The sequence below is a fragment of the Argopecten irradians genome, chromosome 14 (assembly GCF_041381155.1).
Source record: "Argopecten irradians isolate NY chromosome 14, Ai_NY, whole genome shotgun sequence".
In the NCBI taxonomy this organism is placed as follows: Eukaryota; Metazoa; Mollusca; class Bivalvia; order Pectinida; family Pectinidae; genus Argopecten; species Argopecten irradians.
In genome coordinates, this window is record NC_091147.1 from 23,653,787 (window position 1) to 23,680,764 (window position 26,978).

At 34.7% G+C, this 26,978-nt stretch overlaps 2 protein-coding genes across 3 annotated transcripts in view; one reads left to right on the forward strand and one right to left on the reverse strand.

Moving 5' to 3' along the window:
• LOC138306825 (acetylcholinesterase-like) overlaps positions 1–18,994 on the forward strand; it is a 58,091-nt gene extending 39,097 nt beyond the window's left edge. The window contains exon 4 of the mRNA XM_069247307.1: positions 17,355–18,994. Within this exon, the coding sequence (XP_069103408.1) occupies positions 17,355–17,458 (104 nt within the window). The 3' untranslated portion in view covers positions 17,459–18,994. The remainder of the gene's footprint in view (positions 1–17,354) is intronic.
• The window catches only part of LOC138306824 (protein strawberry notch homolog 1-like), a 37,102-nt gene continuing 19,300 nt past the window's right edge, over positions 9,177–26,978 (reverse strand). For both annotated transcript variants that reach the window (XM_069247304.1, XM_069247303.1), the window contains exons 26-32: positions 25,797–25,898; positions 25,386–25,562; positions 24,365–24,447; positions 16,805–16,888; positions 13,011–13,116; positions 12,744–12,894; positions 9,177–9,979 (exon numbers count right to left, since the gene is read on the reverse strand). In XM_069247304.1, the coding sequence (XP_069103405.1) occupies positions 9,200–9,979; positions 12,744–12,894; positions 13,011–13,116; positions 16,805–16,888; positions 24,365–24,447; positions 25,386–25,562; positions 25,797–25,898 (1,483 nt within the window). In that variant the 3' untranslated portion in view covers positions 9,177–9,199. The remainder of the gene's footprint in view (positions 9,980–12,743; positions 12,895–13,010; positions 13,117–16,804; positions 16,889–24,364; positions 24,448–25,385; positions 25,563–25,796; positions 25,899–26,978) is intronic.

The following is a 26,978-nucleotide window of genomic DNA, read 5'->3' on the forward strand; positions in this document are numbered from 1 at the left end:
CCTAATATATGTCTTCACATAACCTCACATTTGACTTTTTGAATCAGGGTTTGCTTTTTAATCTTTCCATTGGTCTGACATCAATGCCAATGACTAATATAGAATCGTACATGAGTCTGTCATTTGGAAGATTACGGCTTGTCAGCACGAGGCTTGCCGAATATTGACAGCCAAAACCTTACATAGGGGTCCCAGTCCACCTGACAGACTCATATTTTGCTACCCTACCTTGGTAAATAGTCATATTTTCACTTAGCAACCGCGGGATAATCCTGTCAAATAAGGGAGGAAATGGTATCTTAACTCATCCTTAACACTCAGTATTTGGGAATGGGGCAACTGTTTTAAATAGTATATTTTAATGAGATAGCGTTACAGCGTAGGTTACTCAAGTATTACACAGCATGACATTCAACAGCCCCGTCAAGCAGTTCTTCAATATAAAGACGCGACATCAGGTCCAACTTTCTTTTCTATATAAATGATATACATCAAATATGTAGACCGCCACAAATATCCTGTAAGAACAGATTTATATTGATGTGTAAGTACTGGGTATACTGAGACCGGTAAATATTGGGTCTGTATACCAAACAGTTATAAAAAAAAATCCATAAAAACGATGTACACTTATATATATACTAACCATAACAACCCAAAATCACAAAGATATATGGCAAACAGTTGTTGTATGTGTCTGTACAATGGCGCGCGTTCGTATCCACCCTATGATAAATACGGATATTATTTTAATGATAAATACGGATATTATTTTAAGTATACATCATGTATGGTGTGTATACACTGTTGTGCACGTCGATCGAGTACCCACAAACCATTAAGATTACAACTTCAGCGATTTCTAAACCAGACGGGGGCTGGAGGACGACACTTTTTATGCCTTCTTTATCTACAGTGACGGACATTTTCATTTGCTTTAAAAATTGCCGAGGTGACATTTTATATTATAGAGCATTTATTTTAGTAGATATGTTCAAAATGGGTTGTCTTTAAAGCAGACGAGGTTAGGAGTGCAAGTCCTGGAAGGCTTATGAATATATAATGTACATGTATATTTTTTCAATTAAGTACTTTCAGTAGGTAAATGCTGTTTCTTGCAATGTCTTACGTGTTCCATATACAGGTATTCCATTTAAAGACATTTAGATCAATCGGGAACGAAAAGAAAATGCATATCTTTTGTATGTTTTTTTTATCGTGCGATTTGCGTTTATGCTCAAGACATTTAATCGTACATTAGACAGGAAATCTTGCATATGTTTGGTGTTGTAACCTCATCTTAAGCCATTGATATATATTTTCTTTTGTTATTAATGTTTTTAAGAAACCTTTAAATTTTCCTCCGGAAAGGTAGTGGGCCTTTAAATTTTTGGTTATTTAGTGAACATCTTATCTTGGGTTTAAGTCATATATAGTTCAAAGGAAGTGTCTTTTATTGAACAAATGCAGTTGTAATGCCTTTTTAATAGTGCTATTTCAGCTGTTCAGAGTATGCCACCGAAGACACCGAACGAGCACATCCCACTTGGTCACATTTATACTGTCAACGGGCAAACCAGACGCCTCACGGCTTAACTGCCAGCGATCGCAGCTCTCACAGCCCAGTCGGCCTTTTCATTTTATGCCAGAATGGCTACAGACCCAGCACACTATATCTCCGCCAAGTCCCTTTTGCTCTCTTTCGTTACATCACACCGATCGTAACCTCGATGCCTCGGTTTCCGTCTATAACTACTGATAGTGATTTATAGTTTTAAAAGCTAATGTATATCTCGTTCCGTTAGAACATTCATTCTGCCCCCAAAGTGCAGTTGGCAGAAATATAAAAGATGAAATCGGAGTTCCAGTCGGCGAGAACAGCTGTTTGTTCATTCAGTAATATTTGTCTTCCTTTTTGAAGTTTTTAATATTATGGATGTATATTTAAGTATATTCCTACTTTTATCAAGACTTTCGCCTTTTCGATATTCTCAGTCGATATGTCTGTAACTAAGTAGTATTTGATAGTATGTTAAATATAGCGTAATAAAAACACACTTTACAAAGATATTGCATAACATTTTAATTACCAACTGTTGATAGCTGTTTGAACTGAAAGAGTTCTTAATTTGTATGATGTAAAAATAAATACCCTTCCTAGAGCGTCAAACTGTTTGAAGCGTCTCCTTTTTTATGCTTACTCACACCCATCGAAAATAAGTCATAAGGAGCTCAAATTTCAAAGATATATTTAAGCGACTGCTGTATTCACATTCATGTACCATGCCTTTTTATAAATCTTGTTATTTCAAAATTGAATGATTATTTTCCTTTCAAATGGAGTTCGTGTACTTTACTTGTGCGGGGAAATAACAAATATTACTGTTAAGAAAACAAAAAATTCATATCTGGATCATGTATCTTGTTTTTTTGCTTTATCTATTCTTGTTTAAAACATATTGCACATCACCATGTGTTTGTAAATATGTTATGTACGGTGGTTAAAAGTATGTAAAATCAAACAACGCGCAAAAGTGATTTCGGTTACACCAAGATATGGTGCAAGTCGTTTCTACGTCTCGCATCGTCAACCTATTGCGCGACGGCGACGAACCCTGCATGTGGAAATTTCTTGATGAACAACCCCATGAATCTGCCATATGAGAAGGAAGTACATGTACAAATATAGCAGAAACGGAAAATTATGTTTTAGTGTTTGTATTACATCAAATCTCGTATGTGAATACACTGTACATCACTCTCTTGTCTAAAATGTTACCTGGAGAACTATGCTTCATTGGATGACTAGTTTTCTTTTTCGTTTAAGACCTAACTAGTTTTCTTTTTCGTTTAAGACCTAAATCACTAATTAATGTCGTGTTCTCAAAGATAGAACCGAGCTATTTGATTTAAAAGTATCGGCAATAGCGTATCGAAAATCTTAATATTTAAACATGTTTGCGATATTTTGGATCAGCTAATAGAGTAGGGAAATAGTCTGAGACTAGTTTAATGCTAGTTCACCGTCCAATCTTATCTTGTCAACATTTAATACGCAAGAATGCAAGTCTGTGAGGGGCGTGGCAAATGCTTATAAGGTTGAGGGGCGTGGCAAATGCTTATAAGGTTGCCAATCGGATACTCTTAACATTTAAACCGAACAGGGCCTGGGGTATCAAGACTCTTGTTCGTTTAATTTTTAAGCAACTTTATGAACTGCAAGCGCTTGTGGAAATGGATGGCAGGAGAATACACGTACTTAGGACATAGGTTTGTTATTGTTTTGTCATAAAATATGTTTCGTACCTGTCTACTTTGTATCATTTTAATCATTCGTAAGGCATTTTTAGGAGCTCCTGGTTCCATATCTTATGTCGTTTAGTTTTTACATTATCTTATTCAAATAAACAATGAAGATATACATACACATACAAATACATACAGTAAGGATGGGAAAATAGGCTAAAAGCTTATATCAATTCCTCTACTTATGTCGTTTATTAAAGGTAAAATGTCGGAAACTTAAAAAAAGTTTTATTCCCAGAAAAATGTTTCGTGCCGAAGACACCAACTGCAATGATCAATTTTCGATGGATTTGAATATGAACTGGTGGACTACGTCGACTTAATTGAATTTCTGAACTTGAAATCAGTTTTGTGTGACAAAATTCAGTTATGTTCACTTGGTTACACTTCAGTGACTTTACCTGCAATTTCCAACACTCAGCCGATTTTGTGTTGTGTGTAGATTGCGAGTGTGTGTTTTCAGTCATTCTGAAATATATTTTGTATCGCAATATATTTCAGCACCAACTTAAAATGCGATTGCGTCTTCTAAAGATTACCTTAACTACACAAATAGCTTCAAAAGCTACGTACCCAAATGGCTTTAAAAGTGGCGAAAAAAACCCCAAAAATAATCGAACGATCTGTCTGTTTGGAGGTGTAAAGCAGATATATGGGGGTTCTATTTTAAATCAAGAAATATTGAATAGTGTGAATAAAAGTTCCAATAAAAGTCAAAAAAAAAAAAAAAAAAAAGGCGAAAACTAACGCTACAGAATGTAATGTGGAATGTGGCCATGAGTGTGTTATCAGATCTAACCCAATGATTGAACCATTGCCTACTTCAGTTATCACAAACCGATGTAACATGTGATTACTGAAGGCACGCGCCGAACTAACGAGCGCGCGCGCCAGTCTGCAGACTAATGATAGCGCGTGACCAGGGGCTACTTCCATTGGACGTCAACATCGCCATCTTACGTCAGACCCCGTAAACTGTAAATTAAGCAATAACCAATCATGCGTGCAGTTTACGTTTGTGGGAGAATTCGTTTTTAAGCAACAAACACGTCTTTAGTATAATCAATTCGCTTTGGCAGGTTTGTGTTCTATTGAACAGCTCTCCTGACGTATTAGGGTTTGATGGCGGAGAAATATTTCGTTGTCATGGTAACTTGTTGACGTCCGCGAAAATCTTGAATTCGCGAAAATGCCTTACAACATATACTCGTAAAATAATCTAGAAATTAAAGTGGTTTTAAATAATGATCTCCTTGACGAAAGTATTCTTGAAATCAAAGTGATTAAAATAATATCTCCATGACCAAAGTATACTTGAAATCAAAGTGATTTAAAATAATATCTCCCTGACGAAAGTGTTCTTGAAATCAAAGTGATTTAATATGAACAGTCATTGATTTGATTAAAATGGCCAGACCAAGGACGTCGACTTATAAATCCTTGGTCAGACAAAATTATTTACTGGCTGTACGTGAAACCCAGCTAAACTTCTGGGCCATATTTCACTTACCGTGGTATACATTGAAATACAAATGTGCCAAGTACTTCACTTAATAGTGAACCCGATCACGTAAAATCTTATAAAAGTTGAATCGAAAACAGATTGAACGTATAACTGTCACATTGTTTTTCTCTAGTACTCTATTACCATTTTTTCCCAATCTTATTATTCTCGAATTTTCTGTGGGGGATATTAGCCGGAGAATCTTCCTCGCCATTAATAACATCCTTGTCCTAGTTAAAGAGTTCCTCTCTCTCCGAGAAACTAGATATTAGTGCCATTATATGCTGCCGGTGTAACCAAGATTCTCAGACATTGCTAACACATAGTATTAGTTTCTATGCAGGTATAGAATTATCAAAGCACAGCTCGTGAACAACCAATCATTCCCTCTACTTGCAAACTAAATTATAGATTTTCGAATGAAATATTTCAAAGATTGTGAAATTCTCGATTATCTTAACAAGTTACTGTTTTGCAACATTTTCTCTATACTATCTATTATAGCTTTTTCAAGAAAAGAGCTGAATATTTGTGAAATATCATATAAACATTAAATGTACAATGTACTTGAAACCACTTGAAGTTAGCAAATCACCCATAATCCCTTTAATTCTGATAGCAGAAATACGAATTCAAGGAATGCTGACGTTTGTTGCTTTTTTTACATTCAATATCAAAAGAGCTCTGTAGTCATTCAGAGATCTGTCAGATTTATGATGTTGTGAGTAAAATCTGGAATATTGAAGAACAAGAGGCCAATGGGCCTTTATTACCAGTCATCTTGACAATTGGCACAAAACCACACCTGAAAGAATATATTAGTGGCCAACAATGAAAGCAACACAAAAGAACTCTTTTAATAGAAGTCCAGTTTCTGATATATTTGATGAATTAGACCTTGAATGAAGGTCAAGGTCATTCATTTTAATAAGCATGGTGTCCCGTTCATTCCAGTATGTTATTCACAAAAAGTTGTTTAAAGATTTTAGCCTTTCGGACCCCTGTGACCTTGAATGAAAGTCAAGATCATTCATTTGAACAAACTTGGGTGCCCTTCATGCCAGCATGCTGCAGATTCAATGAGTACTCTGGGCCTTTCAGTTATTGAGAAGAAGTTGTTTGAATGAAAAGTTTACCAACTGACCAGATTGCTTGGTGTGAACCTTGAACTTGAGATCCCTAACTGGATTGAGGACTAATTTGACCTAATTATGGGGTGATTCATGAAGACAATAAATAAGACATCACTTCTATGTCTGCAAAAACTTATTTTTTATTATAAGCCAGTTTAACTACTATTTTTGTAGGAACGAAAGAATCACAGCTCATATGGTCATGTTCACATAACCATGCTCTCCTCCATTTACTTATCCAATATCACTAAAGATTTCATTTTAATATCAGCAAATAGAACCATTTCTGACTTGTATTTCTGTCAATAATATCAAGAATTTTGATTCTTCACTTTCCATCACATTTCAAATTAATGAAAAGGCCTGTATCTACCAACATTATCTGCATGTGTGAAAATGACAGAAGGTTAATCTACAAATGTAGTACTAAAATGCCGAAAAGCTTATCATTTTTCCAGGGATATTATTTTCATGATTTAATTCAATCTTCCAAAAATAAAAAATGGTTGAAGCATATATACTTTTAAAAGCTGATAGTGAAAATTTAAAACCGCTGAAATATATTTTTCTTGCTTTCAATTATAATTGTAAAAATTTTGACCCACAGAACAACCAGCTTTACTGCAGATGTTTTGCATAAAAGAAACAGAGATAAAATACTCCCAAAATACTGAAATAAGTATCGCTGCTGAAAACTTTCACACAGTCATTCAACTGTAAGTTAATCATCGCAAACTAATTATTATTACTAATTAAACTGTTATCGTAAATTTAAGAAATTTAATGACGAGGGTAATGTGTGAAAATGTCATAAATAGATTTGACTAATAGTGAAATCAACATAATCTATTATCTTAATTAGAGTCTGTACTAAAGCACATCACTTAAAAAAAAAATACACAAAATAAAATATTGCACCTTAAGCACATGATAATGTTGAATCCCACAGTGATATAAATAATAAGATGCATAGACATGAGCTGTACTAAGCCTAGTTAGCTTACAAAACTAAAAGTCTACTTTGACTTTAGTAACATTTGCCGGTCGTTAAGCTAACAGATCTCTCTGTACTTGATCTTGATCCACGCAAAATGCCATTCTAAATATAATTTTGACAGATGCTTTGCAGATTAAATCAATTTCAGTGTATAGTTAAATTTATTTTTATATTATTATATAAAACAGATAATTCTGAACTCTGCGACATATCAGCAAGTCGTCAGTTTTATATATTCTACAAGCCTCGGAATAATTCAGTCAGTTGATTTGGGAGAATGATTCAGGTACAGATTTTATAGTTTTATCTTCATCACTTGAAAAAGCTGTGATATAAAACTTTATATTTGTATTAAAATATAATGGTTTATCTTTTTTCAATTTCTACATTTTTATGTTACTTACGTAATTAGAAATTAAAACTGACATGTCCTTGAGCTAAAAATAGATCCAAGTACAAACAAGAGTCCCAGTGGGCATGTACAACTCTATATCATTGCTATTTTTAGATATCACACAATGTAGTTTATTTCATTTCATTACTATTACCAGTTTACAATTTTGATACACATTTTCTCTATCGTTATTTATGGAAGTTGGAAATCTTCAAGGTTATTCAAAGCACTATGATTTAGATAAATTATATTTTATTTAATTAAAATTAGATATTCCTTAGCTAAAAATAGATCCAAGTACTAACAAGAGTCCCAGTGGCATGTACAACTCTATATCATTGCTATTTTTAGATTCACACAATGTAGTTTATTTCATTTTCATTACTATTACTAGTTTTACAATTTTGATACACATTTTTTCTCTATCTTGTATACATTGTATATGGAAGTTGGAAATCTTCTGGCTCAAGGGTTATTCAAAGCACTATGGTTTAGATTACTTTAGCTGCCATTTTAACTTCATCCTTGCCTACATATATATATATTGTACATTGAGTACCAGCAGTCTTAAATAGCTGAACTAGTATGATCGATGGTTAGGACTAATTATTCAATTAACATCTGAAACAATATTACAATTAATGATGAAACAGTTCCTATGACATCTATCAGACAATCTTGATACTGGTAACATAATTTCCTAATACTAACCTGGCCTTAATTTCTCGAAACAACAAAAGTGGATTTAAGTCAAATCCATTTTTTTAACAAATGTTTCGAGAGATAGGTATCTGTTCAGTTCACCAACACGTAAACAGCCAAGTTAATCAACTTAGGGGAATGTATTGCATATTAGATACTGGGAATCCATCTTAATTTTGCTTATAATAATTTTTTTGTAAAACTTCTCCATAACACCCTATCACAGACCTTTTATAGTTTTAAATATCTGGATTGATGATGAAAAATCAGGGGAAAGTCTTTTTAAAAAAGGCATAAAAAGGGTTAAAGCAAAAATAATTGGTTTGAGAATGGCTAACAATCACAATAATTTAACAGATCTAAAAAACAATCATTGCATGCACCAGGCTATATACATGGACATCATCATAAAACAGTCATACATCTACTCACCCTTCCAAAATTTAAAAATACGATTGTCCCGCCATTTCGTCTCTTCATTCTCACTTGTATATTAGTTTACCTGAATTTTCCTTCCTTATGTATATCTTACGATGGAAAAAAGAACAACAAATTAAATATAAACGAAAATATAACTTAATTTTCCTTATGTAGATCTTACGATGGAAAGAAGAACAACAAATTAAATGTAAACAAAAATATCTTGAGCACTCAAAATTATTGCCAACGATATGTAAAACTGTCATGTTCTTTTCCTACATGATAAATCTGATGTTGCTAAGCTACAGTAACATCAGCCAGAGCTTTTTCTCACTGCTTTGGAAATGGGGCCTGTGGCTTTGAATTTGGGAAAATGTGCAACAAAACCAAGATTTGGGAAAAATTATATAATATGAAATAAAACATAACAAATAAATAATTTTTAAAACCAGTGTAGTTTATGTACTTTTCTGAAGCCAATTAAACAATATTTCAAGCTTTAACCAACTAAGTTCATGCAATATTTTTGTACAGTTTTCAAGAAACCTTGATTTTGGGAATTAAGGCTTGCATTGGGAAAAGTTTAGAGGCTTTGCTATGGGGAATGGGCCGAAAATCTACCCCAAATCATGCTGAAAAAAGGACTGTCAGCACTACTACGACCAGAATCTGACTCGCGTACAACACTCCGATTTCATATTTCACTATGTATCACTATTTCACTATTACAAATGCTTACTGCATCATTCTATGAGACAGTTGTCTATATGTTCATTAACTTCAGTGTTTTTAGTTTTACTATCAAACTCCTTCCCACATATCGGGCAACTCATATTAGGCTTAACTTCCTTCTTTGCTGTAGCCTTCGCAAACATCAACATGATGTTGGACTGTCGAGGACGTTTGGCTGCCCTGGAAGTTTCTGAACCTTCTGCACTACGTTTCTTAGAAAGAGTTGATTTACCAGAGTTTGAATCAGGTTGTGAGATCTGGTTAATGGAAGATTTACTGTTTGTGCCGTTCAGTTCAGACTTTGTATTCGTAACACCATCAGAACATGTTCCTGATGTGTTACTTTCCTTTGCCTTTGAACTTTCAAGGTCATTTTCCATTGAACCAGATTTTCCGGGACTAGAACCTGAATCACAGGAATGCTTGTTATAAATTTCTCTTGAATCAGAATTTTCCGGATTCTCGTTTGATTGAGTGTCCACACTACATGAAGAACTCAATGATTCTTTCTTCACCTCGTCAGGGTGTTTTACTTCTTTGGAGGAATGCTGAGAAGCATTCGGCGAACTTGCTTTTTCACCAGAATTTTCCGTTTTTTTCTGACCAGCAGACTTAAAGAAAGTTTTTAATGTAACTGGTGGTCGTAAAACACGAGCCAAGGATTTGGCATTTACCGGAGTTACTTCCTCCACAACTGACTTAACTTCCTGTCTCCCATCATCCTCTACACCACTGCCCGAAGCCTCACTTCCATTGGCAGCGATACTGCCATCAGGGTTCCTCGTCAGCACCTACAAGAAATGTATAACAATCGTCAAAACCAATAGGAAAATGAATTCTGGGTATCAATTATATATAAATACACATTATAAGTGGTAAATTGTAGACCTTGGTTCCTTGGCTTTACTTTCTTTAACAACAGCTATTGTCATCAGACGACAGTATCCCATGCATGGAGTAACCAGTGTATTATTTTTTTCGGGAGGATTTGGATTTTTTATGTCTTTTTGTGATAGCATTAATCTACTCTGTAATATTAGTTCACACTGTATACCATACCGAAGCAAGATATAGGTTAACTTACACATACTGGTAAATAAGAAGTCCAAGCTAAGCACTAAACAAGCTCAATAGATATCATAACTCAGATATGTAAAAACTTTGAAAAAAAATTGAACAAAATGATAATCATATCATCAGTTTTAAATTATTTTACATTTTGGTAATACTCATATCAAAATCAATTGGTTCATTATTTTTTGTTTCACTTTTTGACTTTAACATATTGAATGCATAGTTATCTTTCCATTTTTGATTATAATCATACCTAAAGTATATGCACTCCATCTTCCCAAAGAAGTATTTTTTTTTTTTTTTTTTTGACAGATTTAATAAGATCGAACCATTGTTATGATATACACTTATTGGTAGCAGTTTTTAGGATTTCATACTTTGTATATATATTTCACTGTAATTCATGACTAGAAATATTTTCAAGGTGTAAACAATCTGGATGAGACATGTGCAGGACATGGACACAAGTTTTCACACTACAGTGAAGCCTGTCTTAATGACAAACTGTGTATAAAGACTACCTGCTTATTAAGACACATTTCTATGGACCATGAATGATTGATTTCAACAAAATTTGAGTATAAAAACCATTTAATTGTAAAGATTGATTTTTCTTTCTCACTTCGGTAGTCTTTACAGATGTTTGACTGCACATGCCACGTTATTTCACGACAACAACATATTTCTTCAATTAGCTAACAGTCTGACAATGTTAAATTCTTATATAGGGGTGGCTATCACGACCTCATTGATCTACTTTATTTTTATTTCTTTTTAAATCAGATGTTCATAAATTAATCAATGCATGTGGCGATTAGCTTGATTACCAACAGTTTAAGGCTTTAAATTTCTGGCATAACTGATTAGGAATCTACTGTGAGCCATCAAATCTAATTATGTAAAACTTTAAAATCTGTCTTCAGAGATTTAACCTAAACACTGAATCACCTCTCATTTGGAACAAACTTCAATTGATTTGTCTTAATCTGCTTGAGGGAGAAAGAATGTCGATACAGAGCTAGAATCCAATACGCGTGATAGAAGCCCAAGTATGCTCAGTCGCGATCCCAACTTGCCCGCAGTGCAGTCTTAAACTGCTGAAGTTTGGAAATCAATGTCAAAAATTAGTTGATTATCATCTGTTAGGAGAATTACAAGCCTACCAGTGACCCTGATTGATTTGGCAGCCCTAAGATGTGTACGGCTTTTCTTTTGAGGACACAGCGGTGCTTGCTCAGATAACTGCAATTATAACTTGATGTTTTGTGCCGAATGATCTCGTTCAACCTCTGAAGCCGTACGTTAATTATTGATATCCATCACCAAATTTTACATGCAAGATTACCTTGCAGCTTATAATTAAACCAAATTAATACGGTCAAAATGATTCCAGCCCCTCAGATGTGGAACTTTATATGATGTATGTAGTGTAATCGATCCAATACGAACCACCATCCCTTTAAGTGCCACCTCATTCTTTTAAGCAACCTAGGTGCATATTGGGCCGAATACATTACATCTGTATGGGAGAAAACGAGTTACATATTGGGCCGAATACATTACATCTATATGGGAGAAAACGAGTTACATATTGGGCCGAATATATTACATCTATATGGGAGAAAACAAGTTACATATTGGGCCGAATATATTACATCTATATGGGAGAAAATGAGTTACATATTGGGCCGAATACATTACATCTATATGGGAGAAAACAAGTTACATATTGGGCCGAATACATTACATCTATATGGGAGAAAACGAGTTACATATTGGGCGTAATACATTACATTTATATAGGAGAAAACGATTTACATATTGGGCCGAATATATGACATCTATATGGGAAAAAACGAGTTACATATTGGGCCGAATATATTACATCTATATGGGAGAAAACGAGTTACATATTGGGCCCAATATATTAAATCTAAATGGGAGAAAATGAGTTACATATTGGGACAAATACTTTACATCTATATGGGAGAAAACAAGTTACATATTGCTCCGAATCAATTACATCTAAATGGGAGAAAACGAGTTACATAATGAACCGAATACATTACATCTATATGGTAGAAAACGAGTTACATATTGGGCCGAATACATTACATCTAAATGGGAGAAAACAAGTCACATAATGGGCCGAATATATCACATCTATATGGTAGAAAATGAGTTACACAATGGGCCAAATATATTAAATCTATATGGCAGAAAACGAGTCACCAGGTGAGGCTCTTATTGCAGACAAACCTTTGCATTCTGAAAATTTGTAAAAATATGTGGGTTCTTATTTGTGAGGGTGGTCTTATTTTAGAACGAATATGGTAAGAAAAAGTAAGGTTTTGAGAGAAAAGGTGGTATGGTTCATAAGGAAGCCAAAACTTATCACAAACAGGCTCAGCTTCGAATGACAAGTGCCTGTGGCTGTTTGTGAGGCAGTATAATTAACCATTTATGTTTGAAGTTACTTACCGATTGGGACAACTGTATTTTTTCCACCATGTTCTGCTCCTTTAGGACCTTTTCCACCTCTGATAGAAGTATAAGTGGGTAGCGTACCCCGACCACCCTCTCACCGCTGTCTAACTGTACCCTCACAACACGAACAGTCGACTCGGACTTACTGTAAAATAAAAAGATGTACTCAGTTTACCCTAAAAAAGTCTTGCTTGTTTGAGATAAAATCCAAATAACACTGGATTCTTATATACAGAGATAATAAGGAAATTTGATACTTACGTGAGATTTAGTTTAGCAGCAAATCGGTTCAATGTGGCCTCGAGGACAGACATAAGGGAGACAATACTCCCACACACCAGGTGGATATTGTAGCACCGAATTCCAACTGTGAGAGAAAAGGGAGATAATTTAGTCAGGGGAGATAATCAAGGTAATTTGTATATATTAGACAAGTTATACATGTTGACTACTGTCAAATATTGTGAGTAGGAAGAAAATCAATATTAGCTGGACATGTCAGGGAACAAATCAAACGTCAGGGGATGTAATCACACGTCAGGGGAAGTAATCACACATCAGGGAAAGTCATCACACATCAGGGGAAGTAATCATGTGTCAGGGGATGTAATCACACATCAGGGGAAGTAATCACACATCAGGGGGAAGTAATCCCGTGTCAGGGGAAGTAATCACGTGTCAGGGGATGTAATCACATGTCAGGGGATGTAATCACACATCAGGGACAGTAATCACATGTCAGGGGAAGTAATCACACATCAGGGGAAGTAATCACGTGTCAGGGGAAGTAATCACATGTCAGGGGATGTAATCACATGTCAGGGGAAGTAATCATGTGTCAGGGGAAGTAATCACGTGTCAGGGGATGTAATCACACACCAGGGGAAGTATTCACACATCAGGGGATGTAATCACGTGTCAGGGGAAGTAATCACATGTCAGGGGATGTAATCACACACTAGGGGAAGTATTCACACATCAGGGGATGTAATCACGTGTCAGGGGATGTATTCACACATCAGGGGATGTAATCACACGTCAGGGGAAGTATTCACACATCAGGGGATGTATTCACACATCAGGGGATGAATTCACACATCAGGGGAAGTAATCACATGTCAGGGGAAGTATTCACACATCAGGGGATGTAATCACATGTCAGGGGATGTAATCACATATCAGGGGATGTAATCACACATCAGGGGATGTAATCACATGTCAGGGGATGTAATCACATATCAGGGGATGTAATCACACACCAGGGGAAGTATTCACACATCAGGGGATGTAATCACGTGTCAGGGGAAGTAATCACGTGTCAGGGGATGTAATCACACACCAGGGGAAGTATTCACACATCAGGGGATGTAATCACATGTCAGGGGATGTAATCACACATCAGGGGAAGTAATCACGTGTCAGGGGATGTAATCACGTGTCAGGGGAAGTAATCACATGTCAGGGGATGTAATCACACACCAGGGGAAGTATTCACACATCAGGGGATGTAATCATGTGTCAGGGGATGTAATCACATGTCAGGGGAAGTAATCACACATCAGGGGAAGTAATCACACATCAGGGGAAGTAATCACGCGTGTCAGGGGATGTAATCACATGTCAGGGGATGTAATCACACATCAGGGGTAAGTAATCACACGTCAGGGGATGTAATCACATGTCATGGGATGTAATCACATGTCAGGGGATGTAATCACATGTCAGGGGATGTAATCACATGTCAGGGGATGTAATCACACATCAGGGGAAGTAATCACGTGTCAGGGGAAGTAATCACGTGTCAGGGGAAGTAATCATGTGTCAGGGGATGTAATCACACATCAGGGGAAGTAATCACGTGTCAGGGGAAGTAATCACGTGTCAGGGGAAGTAATCATGTGTCAGGGGATGTAATCACACACCAGGGGAAGTAATCACACATCAGGGGAAGTAATCACGTGTCAGGGGATGTAATCACACATCAGGGGAAGTAATCACACATCAGGGGAAGTATTCACACATCAGGGGATGTAATCACGTGTCAGGGGAAGTAATCACATGTCAGGGGATGTAATCACACACCAGGGGAAGTATATCACACATCAGGGGATGTAATCACATGTCAGGGGATGTAATCACACATCAGGGGATGTAATCACATGTCAGGGGATGTAATCACATGTCAGGGGAAGTAATATCACGTGTCAGGGGAAGTAATCACGTGTCAGGGGAAGTAATCACGTGTCAGGGGATGTAATCACATGTCAGGGGAAGTAATCACACATCAGGGGAAGTAATCACGTGTCAGGGGATGTAATCACACACCAGGGGAAGTAATCACACATCAGGGGAAGTAATCACGTGTCAGGGGAAGTAATCACACATCAGGGGAAGTAATCACATGTCAGGGGAAGTAATCACACATCAGGGGAAGTAATCACATGCCAGGGGAAGTAATCACACATCAGGGGAAGTAATCACATGTCAGGGGAAGTAATCACATGCCAGGGGAAGTAATCACACATCAGGGGAAGTAATCACATGCCAGGGGAAGTAATCACACATCAGGGGAAGTAACCACTTATTAATTGAAGTAGTCAGTAACACGTTTTTAGGATATCTAATTTATTTAAATAACAAATTAATTATGCCGGCACTTGTGCAAGAAACCCTTTTTTTTATTCTGGCAGACATTCATCCTAAGCCAGTATGTTTAGAGTCAGGAAGGATTTTTTTTTCATCAACAGAGGAAAAAGTGTAAGTAAAAAGACAGACAATGGACACATTTAAAAGACCGTTGAAATTAAATGAGCACTTTGGTGACACTATGATGGTCAGTATTGATTATGTAACATAGACCGTAGTCTGGTACATTACAGAGACACTTTAAGATAAATATTAGGTATCGTGGAGAGATATTTCATTGAAAGGTCTAGACTGGAATCAGAAATGTTAAGAGTGTGGTTAAAAATAACATGGATTTTCCTAGTCCTTTATCAACTTCTCAATTTAAATGACCACAGGTTTAGAGTAACTATAAAAGATGTCTAGTCTAACAGTGTTCATTGTGATTTAGAAAATAGATTAGAAAGTGTCGTGCATTAAATGCCCATGTCTCCAAGTGAAATAAGATACACCAATCAGAAGCTATCTTGGATATTTTATCGTTAAATAAAGAGAGAAACTAGATATCGAAATGACTTAATAGTTTGGCAGGGCAGTAGAGTATAAAAATTGATGACTTTATGGACAATGGGTTTTGCAGTATGTATCCATGACGTGACACTAGCTACTAATAGCTGTCATTTTTTGGTGGGGATGGGGTTATTTCCATTATACTTGAGTTTTTCTCTGAAATCTGTGAATTTAAAACACCAGCCAAATATTTTGAATTTCACTACTGTTATGCATAAGTGTTAATATGGCATATAGAGGATTCAATGTACCACAAAATTAAAAACCTGCAAATACATTTCATTGACAAAACCTCAAAATGTGCCCCCTATTGATTTAAAGTGAGCGGTTGTGTAACAAATGTCATTACAGGTGCATGATATTTTTTTTCCAGTTATGTACAGTTTCTTGTATACATGTCCATGAACTTGTTACAAGCTATATAGCTAACTTACCTTGTTTTCAATGAATTTAGACAAACATTTACAGCGAGTGTTGTTTTCACAAGAGTTACCACTCACCTTTACAGCAAGTGCTGTTTTTACATGAGTTACCACTCACCTTTACAGCGAGTGCTGTTTTTACATGAGTTATCACTCACCTTAACAGCGAGTGCTGTTTTTACATGAGTTACCACTCACCCTTACAGCAAATGCTGTTTTTACATGAGTTACCACTCATCTTTACAGCAAGTGCTGTTTTTACACAAGTTACCACTCATCTTTACAGCGAGTGCTGTTTTTACACGAGTTACCACTCGCCTTTGCAGCGAGTGCTGTTTTTACATGAGTTACCACTCACCTTTACAGCGAGTGCTGTTTTTACATGAGTTACCACTCACCTTTACAGCGAGTGTTGTTTTTCCATGAGTTACCACTCACCTTTACAGCGAGTGCTGTTTTTACACGACTTTCCATGGATACATTGGTCCAGTGTCTGCTCATAAAGCTCAGTCCATGCTTGTTCTGTAACATATAACGGTTTCACATTTTAAATATAAACATGAAAAGAAACTCTCAGTTGAATAGCATGAAGTGTTGTCTTGGACTCATTTTCATTATTCTAAGCAATAGTATCACTACCGTTATATTCATCGCTGGACAATGTCATAGCAAAACTAAAGGCTGTCTGTGACAGCAGTTAAGTCACATAGTTTGGCCCCTGATGTACATCAAAATAATCAAATAACAGTACACTGTGGTTGTCTTAATCACTTTAAATGTAAGGTGTTGCTCTCTACCTTATCTTCAAAGGAAGACTTTGTAGGCTTGAGATCTGTGATGGGTCAGTTTTTTCTCTCCTGAACTGTCTTCAGTTTTGTAATGAAATATTTCAGGGTCGGATATAACAACAGTGTATCGAGAATGCCATGGACCTATCCACTGTATATCAACTCATTTCTATAGCTTTGGTTGTTTTTCTATTTTTCAGAAAAGCTGAATGTTGTCTGCGATACTTCCAAAGCCTCGACTGTATCCATAGCTACAACCTTCATGCACACTCTTCTCCTACTGCTTGTGCCAATCATCTTGTGAGGAGAAAAAGATCATGGAACCATGAATGACACCAACCATCAGGGAATTATTTAAAGCAATCATTTCCCATGTCTTAAAAAGAAACAACGAAGTTTGAAGAACAAATATTCAATGTCCCGGACAGAAAGACTCCGAGAAGATTGGATAGCTGAAGGCGATGACAGATGATTCGAACAGGTCAAAGGTCACCATTTATGACCAACAGGAGTTGTAACTAGCTGTACGCCTATGAGAGTCCAAAGTTGAAAGGTAAATTGGATAATGAGAAATGCTTCATGACAGTACAAGACCAAAACTGACCGACAGAAACACTTTTGTGTATCTGTTGGGTTTATAACCAATGTTTCGTTACTTTGATACTGAACCATTGAAATCAATGTCACAAAAAAAACCCTGCTAATTTAAGCTCTGTTATTGAAAATTATTATGAATTTATCCAATGTAAGAAAGGGCTTTTTAAGGCATAAAATCTATATTATTGGTTATGATGAAATTCATTATCAAAATACAACAAACGGATCCAACAAATTCTGACAATTTAAGTCTTTTTTCCATGACAAATGAAATGGAACAAATTTTGTTACATTGCTCAGAAAATATTGATAATGAAACACTACAAATCAAAATTGTTTAAAAAATCTCTCCATTACTGTGATGAAGCGTATGAACATCAATAACCCATCATAATATATTTACATTGTATATCAAACGTAGAGTATGCAAGCTACAAGGAAATATCACTAAAATAGCTGAAAGTTTCTGAGACAGTGTAGTATGTGTGTTTGTTAATTCTATTGTTGTTGAAGTTTTGTGTTGATTTTTCATGTTAACTGGTTAGGAGATTTATGTCAGAGGATACATGGCCATTAGTTGTCTTTATGTAATTCACAAATTGTCTTTTTTTTTTAAACAGAAAGTTGAAACTGCAAACTTGAAAATAGTTAAACTTCGCAAATTGTCTTTTTTGTATACAGAAAGTTGTAGTCAGCATACTAGAAAATGTTTAATATTTGTTGAAAATGATAATGAAAAGTATACAAGTTGTCAGTCCAATACCTTAAGTCCAAAAAAGGACTTGGACTTTCCGGAAATGGTAAAGTTTAACAAGGCAGGATAAATGGATATGCCTTGTAAACATATTTTAAACTTATAGGTTTGATTACCAATATTGTTTCAAAAGAATGAAAGATTGCTATGTAAACGTAATTTGTCTTAAACGAACAGTACCAAGTAAACATACTCGGTTCTTTAACAAAAATAACTAATAATCAACCAATCAGAATGACTTTGATATTTGACCAATCTAAAGGATTATAACAAAATTAAACCTGTTGTTCAGCATGGACCAATTAGAATGTTGTTCACAAAAGCAATCATGATTAGATAAAATATAATTCACCAAGAAATATTGAAAGTGGGTCAAATGGGTAAATGTTACAAAATATATTTACTAAATATTAATTGTTTATTTCATTATTAATTAATCAAAACCAGATTTACTCCACCAATTAACTTTTCAAAAGCAATAAGTCATTTTTATAAGCAATAAAAAAACTTTGTCAATAATTAATTGTTATTTAGAATAAAGCAATATTACTGAAATTTTATATAAAAAAAGTTTAAAAATTCTATACATTTCTGTTTGCAGTTTAATAATGTCATATATTGTAAATCTGTATTTCATGTCACATTTTATTTCCTTTTATATATTACATATACACAAATCACTGTTTCCTATGCATTTGTCTTGAATCTATAAAGCTTATAATGTAATCATTATAATCATTATAACGTTTCCTCTTGTAGATAGAAGTTTAATGTTAGAACTGCCCTGTTGCATATATACATGTTCGTTAACATGTGGAACATGTAATTCCTTATTTAATTCAAAACTAATTTATCAATTAAAACATCAGGGACAAATGAATGTACATTTTATTTCTGTCCCAAGATTTTTGTTTTTGTGTCTTTTTTTCCTTGTTTGCTAATTGCTACTAGTAAATATTCTCTGATTAAAGTTGTTTTTCTTTTTTCCTTTTTGCTAATTGCTACCGGTAAATATTGTCTAATTAAAGTGTTAGTGATGTTGAATGTAGTGTAAGTACTTGCAGTACAAGGAATACCAATGTGTATAATGGCAATACCTTATATAAATATAGATGTACATTTCTTTTTGTGACAATTCAACATTAAATATTTCATCTTTGCATATTACCGAGTTATCTGCTCTTGAATATAGGAATTGATCAGTATATCATTTAGAGTTATCTGCCCTTGAAGTTAGGAAATGCTCATTGTATCTTTTAGAGTTACCTACTTCGAAGGGTAGGAATTGATTGTTAAATCCTTGAGTTATCTGCCTTTGAAGGTTGAACTTGATCATTATATTTTTTAGAGTTATCTGCCCTTGAGAATGGGATCCTTTAGAATCGTCTACTCGCAAGGGTAGAAATAGATCATTAATTCCTTAAGAGTAATCTACCCTTGAAGGTACAAGTTAATTATTTTTTTCATCATTAAAATTATGTCCTTGAAGGTAAAATTTGATTGTTAAATCTGAATTTTACGAGCAAAAATGTATTAATCTTGATTTCTCTGAAAATGATTATAGATTAATCAATAAAAGGTAAGGTATAAATTATTACCTGCAAGAGCAGATAACTCTGTAATATGCAAATATAAAATGGGCATGTGTGAGTAATGTGTGGTTATTTTTTTTTTCCATTAATTTGTAGGATGTGTGCCTGTATCTGAATTAAACATGTTACATGGTGAATCTTTATAAAATGGTCATAAATTGTATTGTATATTGCATATTTATTGACAAATCTAATAATTATTGTAGTTACAAATTCACGTCTGCCTGCATGTGAAATTCCACGAAATGTAGAAAAAAATTTCAGGTCACTTTAAAAAAAAAAAAACCTCTTTAAAAGGTTGAAAATGGAGGGCAATTAATCAATGTTTTTGTTTTTATAATTTTGATTGCTGGACATGAGATGAAGACTTTGTTCAAGACACATTTTATTGTAGATATTAATGAATGATTTTATTTGCAAAGAAACATTTACTCTTATAAGATGGAATGGCTGGACTAAAATCTACTGGGGTTCCTTGTTGGGTTTAACATGAACAACCATTCTTCCCTGGTAGTAGCTGGTGGCTTTCTCAATAAAATATATATGAGAGACATGGCAAATATCAACATAAGCAAAATAATTAATATACAAAAATCAAACTGAATTAGGATCTAAACTAGTTACCACAAACAAAACTCATTCATATCACCCCTACAGGCACAATTGAATTCTTCCAAATCAAAAGCTGGATCAGTTCATGATGAAATGATAGGGGTGGAACAAACTGTAAGTGGTTAATTCATCTCAAGTACAAAAGCAATATTCCTTCATCAAGATGTTTTGACCAATTTGATTGGCTATTATTGATAAGGAAAGAACCAATCACAGAGGTGAATACTTGTTTATTATCACTGGAGATGATGGACAACTAGAAACTTTTATGATTTACATCAATGGTATTATTGATTATCATAGCTCATGTGCCTCATCAACTTCAAGACAATCAGAATTTTTTTGTGCTGGTATGTTTTTAAAAAATTTAGAAAAGAGATTCATTCTAATTTTACAAATGAAAGCACTAGGGTTATTGTTTAATCAGAAAACTACCAGCATTTTTATTTAAATGAAAGGGATCAGAACAGACATCTTACCATTTAACAAATTTCACAGGTAATACAGAGAAGTACTTATTATCTAGTTGACAGTGCCAGATTTTTCTTAACCCATTCATCCCTGAAACTTCATTATGGATTGAACCAGTCTTCAAGCTAGAACAGTCCAAATGTGTCATCAGGGGTGAATGAGTTAATTTCACCACAGAGTTGCCATATCACCCACAATCACTACCTTGAAATAGTACTATCTAATGCTGATTTTTACAGCCATTTTATTTCTAAGTCTACAACAAATTAATTTTTTAATTACCATTGGGGCCATTTTTTTTGCATTTTGTGTTAACGACATTCCACACAAGCCCTGACCATGTTGTCTAGTAACGGGGTTTTCTGTAAATCAAGCACAATTTTATACATTTGTAATTTTATATAAGAAGTTTAACTTCCTTTTCTTCATAAATATCTATTGTAGTTTAGATTTTACTTGTAATACATACCGGTTTACCATTTTCACTTACATACCGGGTAATTATTTTTAGAAATCAAATTGTGTTGAACTACGTAATAACTTTTATTGAATCGCAACAAATTTATCATTTAGATACAGTTACTTAAAACCTCTTTAACTCAAACAGTAGGCGATTGTCTAATAGTTCTGGGAACACAGATCTTCCGAGTCATCTGAGATTGGTGAATGACCATCGGGACCATGTGATCAGATCGACCAATGGGAGTATGAGTTAGAGGTGTAATCCTGTATGAATATAAATCTGTTTGATATTTGAAACTATCATTGCAGTTGAACATCTTTTCAAGCATTAAACAAAATTTGTTGAAGAAATTCCAAGTATCTTGAAAATTGTGAATTAAAAGAACTTTGTTGAAAATGTAAAACACCACAGCTTTTTACTTAGCAAGTTGTATTACAAGAATGATTTTGTATGCCAATGTGTGAATTTCTTCTTTGAAACAGAACATATGTTTTGTGTATTGTGTTTTGTACATTTAGAATGTGAAGAAAAATGTTACCTAGAAAATAACTGTTCTGCATATTATTAAAAAGATTGCAATTGTAATTAATTAACATGTTGTACATATAAGGCAATAGATAATATGTAATTTACATATATATGAACATCAGACGGAGTTAGAGATGCTCTTCACTGACTGTGTCTGTCAATCATTTTGAACGAGCATGAACAGTTATTGAATAGGCTGCCTGTGCAACACCTCTCAAAGCGAAGAAATATTTGATTGGTGGAAACTTATTTTGCAATTAGCCTTATTTGGTACCTGGTCAGACTGGTTCTTTAGTTAGAAAACGCCATGGGAGATATTAGTACCACTGTTCAACTAAATTCTGTGAGTTTTTAATGCATTCACTCCTGAAGACACATTTGGACTCTCCAGTTACCAAACACTGGAATAGTCTATTATGAAATTTAAGGGGTGAATTATAATTTGCACTGAAAAATGCCAATTATTAGTTATCTTGAACAATATGTTATTTTGATCCGTATTTTTTCTTAAGAAATAAAACTGTATGTGAGGAATTGATTTAGGAAGAAATATTCAATGACTAACGCTGTGAAAAAATTTAGATATATATTAGATATTAGAAAATTTCAAATCTCGTGATGATAATGAGAAATAAAACATGGATGCCTACATGAAGGTGCAAGACTTTTCCCCATAAGACACGGTTTCAACGTCCAAGAGGTATGGCAATGTATTGGAATCTATATACATGTACTCACACATGTATTATGGTTAGTAAAGCTTCATCCAGTTGTTCTAAGGGTATCACAGTTTTACAACAACTGAACACATTACTTGTATCTTCCAATGGGTTTTTTGGTACAAAGATATCGCTGGATATCATTTTATTAACTTTTGTATATAACTCTACACTTCATACATATATTCATTCATCATCAATTCCAACTTAATATTCTGGAGTTCAAATCAGTTCTGGCAATATGTATAAATAATCAAACGAACCGAATTGAATATAAAAGTCTTATTAACATTTTCAAAAGGAAGATAAGTATTGTAAACTAGAAATGTAAGACATGGAAGCTCCACCAACACCTAACAAATTGTGACAGCAAAGAAACGGATATGATTGACCATATACCCCTCCTCCCACTCAAACATGGTGGTGGTGGGGGAGGGGGGCATAAAAAGTTTAATCAACTGGACAGCTTGTATTGGGATTGATCAGTAAAAAATATCTTTTTATCCAAAGCCACTAAAGAGATATTACTGTCATTTTGGGAAATTATGCATTTCCATCGACAGTACAGTTAGTAGTTACCAATTTTTATCTTACTCATATTTAAAGTAGATTCAAGTTAGATTTATGACTACAGCTAGGCACTAATCATGTAGATTAATTATGCATCTTCATTAATTGTACATAATATATATATATATAGTTGTTCTATGTAAGGATAAGGTAAATGTATAAACACACATTAACTAATCTCTAGTTTCACTTTAGGCATATAAACTATTGATGTCAGTAACGATTAGGTTTAAACTTCTATTAGTTTAATGTTGTGTATTGTACTGTATACTCTCACTAAGCTATTCTTTGGTGCAAATTTATGAAGTTTACAAAAATAAAAACTTACTTCTCTCATTCCTGTTTGTTTTATTTTACAACTACATGTACTACCAGTATAATACAGTGTGAAAGGCCAGAGAACAGAAAACATGTGTTGAGGTTCTGTTGATGAATCAAGCCAAGGCTTTCACCATTACTATCATCAAGTTCTATCCTAATGTTGACAAGTCATACTGAACTGCTGAATTTTAAAATTGCCCTAGAAAATGACATCCATTAGAAAGGGCTCTATCCCCTGCTAAGTTAACCTTTCAACTGCAGTAGCCACAGTAAATGCGGTATACTGGCTCAAACAGCCTCTTTTGGTTCTCGTAGTTTAGTTGTAGCATCTGCTCCCTTGATAAATTTCAGTCAATTTAACTTCTTTATGTCCCAATAAGTCATGGACAATTTCCTATATATCAAATTTGACTGAAATCAATTAAGTGGTTTTGTGACATGTTGAAAATGTACATTGTTGACAATTGACAACAAAAGGCGAAACAGCAAAGGTCATGAACTCCCATTTTTATACAAAACACCAAATACACAAGAAGTAAGATGAAGTATACTTAAAACCATTCAACACTTGTTAAACACTTGCCTGCCTTAGATGGATCCACAGCTACGTATCGGTGGTTGAGATCTGCTTCCTCCTCATCTACCTGTGACAGGCCGGTATTGGGTCTACAACAGAATATTGTATATAGCTGGTCACTAAATATACATCTGGTGGATAAAATTATAGGTGTCTGAAGATCGAAATGAAATATTTCTTGTGACAAAAACTTGAAACACTTTCCGTACTGTTGTCAACTATAGTCAACACTCGATATTGACATTCTTTCTTCACAATACATTACCTATCATTTTCAAATTTTCAATACAGTGATACATTAAAAGTATTTTAAGTTCCAAATCTACTTTCTGGATGGTAAATAAATATTCATTTTTACCTTGTGCATCGTTGTATTGGCAGAGGAACAAGATAAATCAAACAGAAGTTATCGTCATAATTAAAATGGTTTATATCTAAATCATGTTGTCATGTAAGCATGCAAACACACATGATCTACGTTCAGGTACCAGGTGTGCATCATGGTATTGAAACAAGACTAATCAAAGAGACTTATCATCATAGATAAAATGGTTTATATCTGGTGACTACATTTATCAATATCCTATTGTTTGAATATGGTATTACACAGCTGTATATTAAGAATTCACAACAGAATTCAGTTCCAAACTAAATATGAAATGAGGATCTCACTAACCCCCTCATGTTTCTAATTTATGGTCAGTACCTGATCTTAATCTTATGACCCAATGATAGTTAGTTAGTGTTGAAACATCACACATCAACAGCCAATGTCAATTAGGGCTAAACCAAACAATCATTTATCCAGGTAATACAGTAAAATTAACTTTCTTTTGCGACTACTAAAAAAAATCAAAAAAAAAAAATCATGTTTGCGCAGATTAATTTTCGCACATTCAAAACCTGAATTGAAATGTCTTTTAATATCATCAAACCAAATGATAATTCATGGAAATAAACTTTCACGAATTCATCGCAAATTTCGCAAAAGTTAATCCCCAATCCGTTTATACTACAATGCACTCACCTCGTGTACCGGAACAGGTGGTTAGAGTTTTCTTTCTGTGTTGCCAGGATGTAGAGCTTTCTTCCAAAAATCTCTCTCCTGGACACGTAGAATCCGTCCTTGGGCCCTTTGTGAGTCTCCAGTCTTGTCAAAGCAGACGACCAACTCACACCACGGTCAACCTTCAGTTCTAGGAGCCTAAAAGGATATTATCATTTTATGTGGAGAGCCTGATGGATTACAGAGAACCAGGAAGGTTGCTTCATTGCCACCACAGGATATGTCACATGACAATGATTATGTCATACAATAAGTTAGCAGTACAAAATCTATCAATGTATAAAAAAAACCTGTAAGAAGGGAAGCAACTCAAAAACAACTCTGTTTTAATGAAAGATTTCTCTAGCAATGTAAAACATCATAAAACCCTACTTGGTATCTGTATGTCCTTTGGTGAGGTTTTTAAACAGCTCTTTGGGTTTGGCGGCCATTTCCACAGAGGAAGCCTTGATGTCCAACATTCCTTCGTTATATCTGATCAAAATAAACACATTAATTTACAGTGAAACCTGCCTTAGCAACCAACTCTTGGTTATTAACTCATTCACCCCTGAATATCCATAATGAACTGTCCCAGCCTTTGTAACAGAAGAGTCCAAATGTGTACTCAGGGGTGAATGAGTTAGGACCACTTTTTAAGGGTCCAAATGACAATTTAACACAAAATTTAATCCATAAATTACCATTAACAGATTTAACAAGAGATCTTACAGGGATCTTGGTGACCACCAAAGAATGATCTATGTTTGACAATCTAAAGAGGGATCTTTTCTCTGCTCTTCAAACTTCAACCATCTAAATCCAAGATGGCAGTCAGTCAACCATCTTGTTGACCAATCGCTTCAAAAATGTATTATGCAAATCTAGAGCTTATGTGAACCCTAAACATATGAAATTTGAGAATGAGACCTTCAGTTCTTTCTGAGAAATAGCAACTTTCAACTATCAAAGTCCAAGATGGTGGCCATCTTGTAGACCAATCAGTCCAATATGCACAACTAGGGTCCTCTAATTATGAAATTTGAGAAAGATCCCTTTGGTACTTTCTGAGAAAAAAAGCGGTAACAAACTATCAAAATCAAAGATGGCAACTGGTCAGCCATCTTGTTCCCAGATTGGTCCAAAATATAATGTGCACAACTAAGGCTCTAGGGGAACCTATATATGAAATCTGAGAATTCAGCAATTTCTGAGAAATAGCGATAACAAACTTTAACTATTAAAATTCAAGATGGCTACCTGGCGGCCATCTTGTTGACCAATTTGTCCCAAAATAAGATATGCACAACTAGGGTCCTAGGGGTACCTACAAATGAAATTTGAGAAAGATCCCTTTGGCACTTTCTGAGAAATAGCGGTAACAAACTTTTACTACCAAAATGCAAGATGGCGACTGGTATGGTCAACTATCTTGTTGACCGATTGGTCCCAAAATGCAATATGCACAGCTAAGGCCCTAGGGCAACCTACATATGAAATTTGAGAAAGATCCCTTAGGTACTTTCTGAGAAATAGTGGTATTAAGAATTGCTAATGGACAGACAGACCATGGAC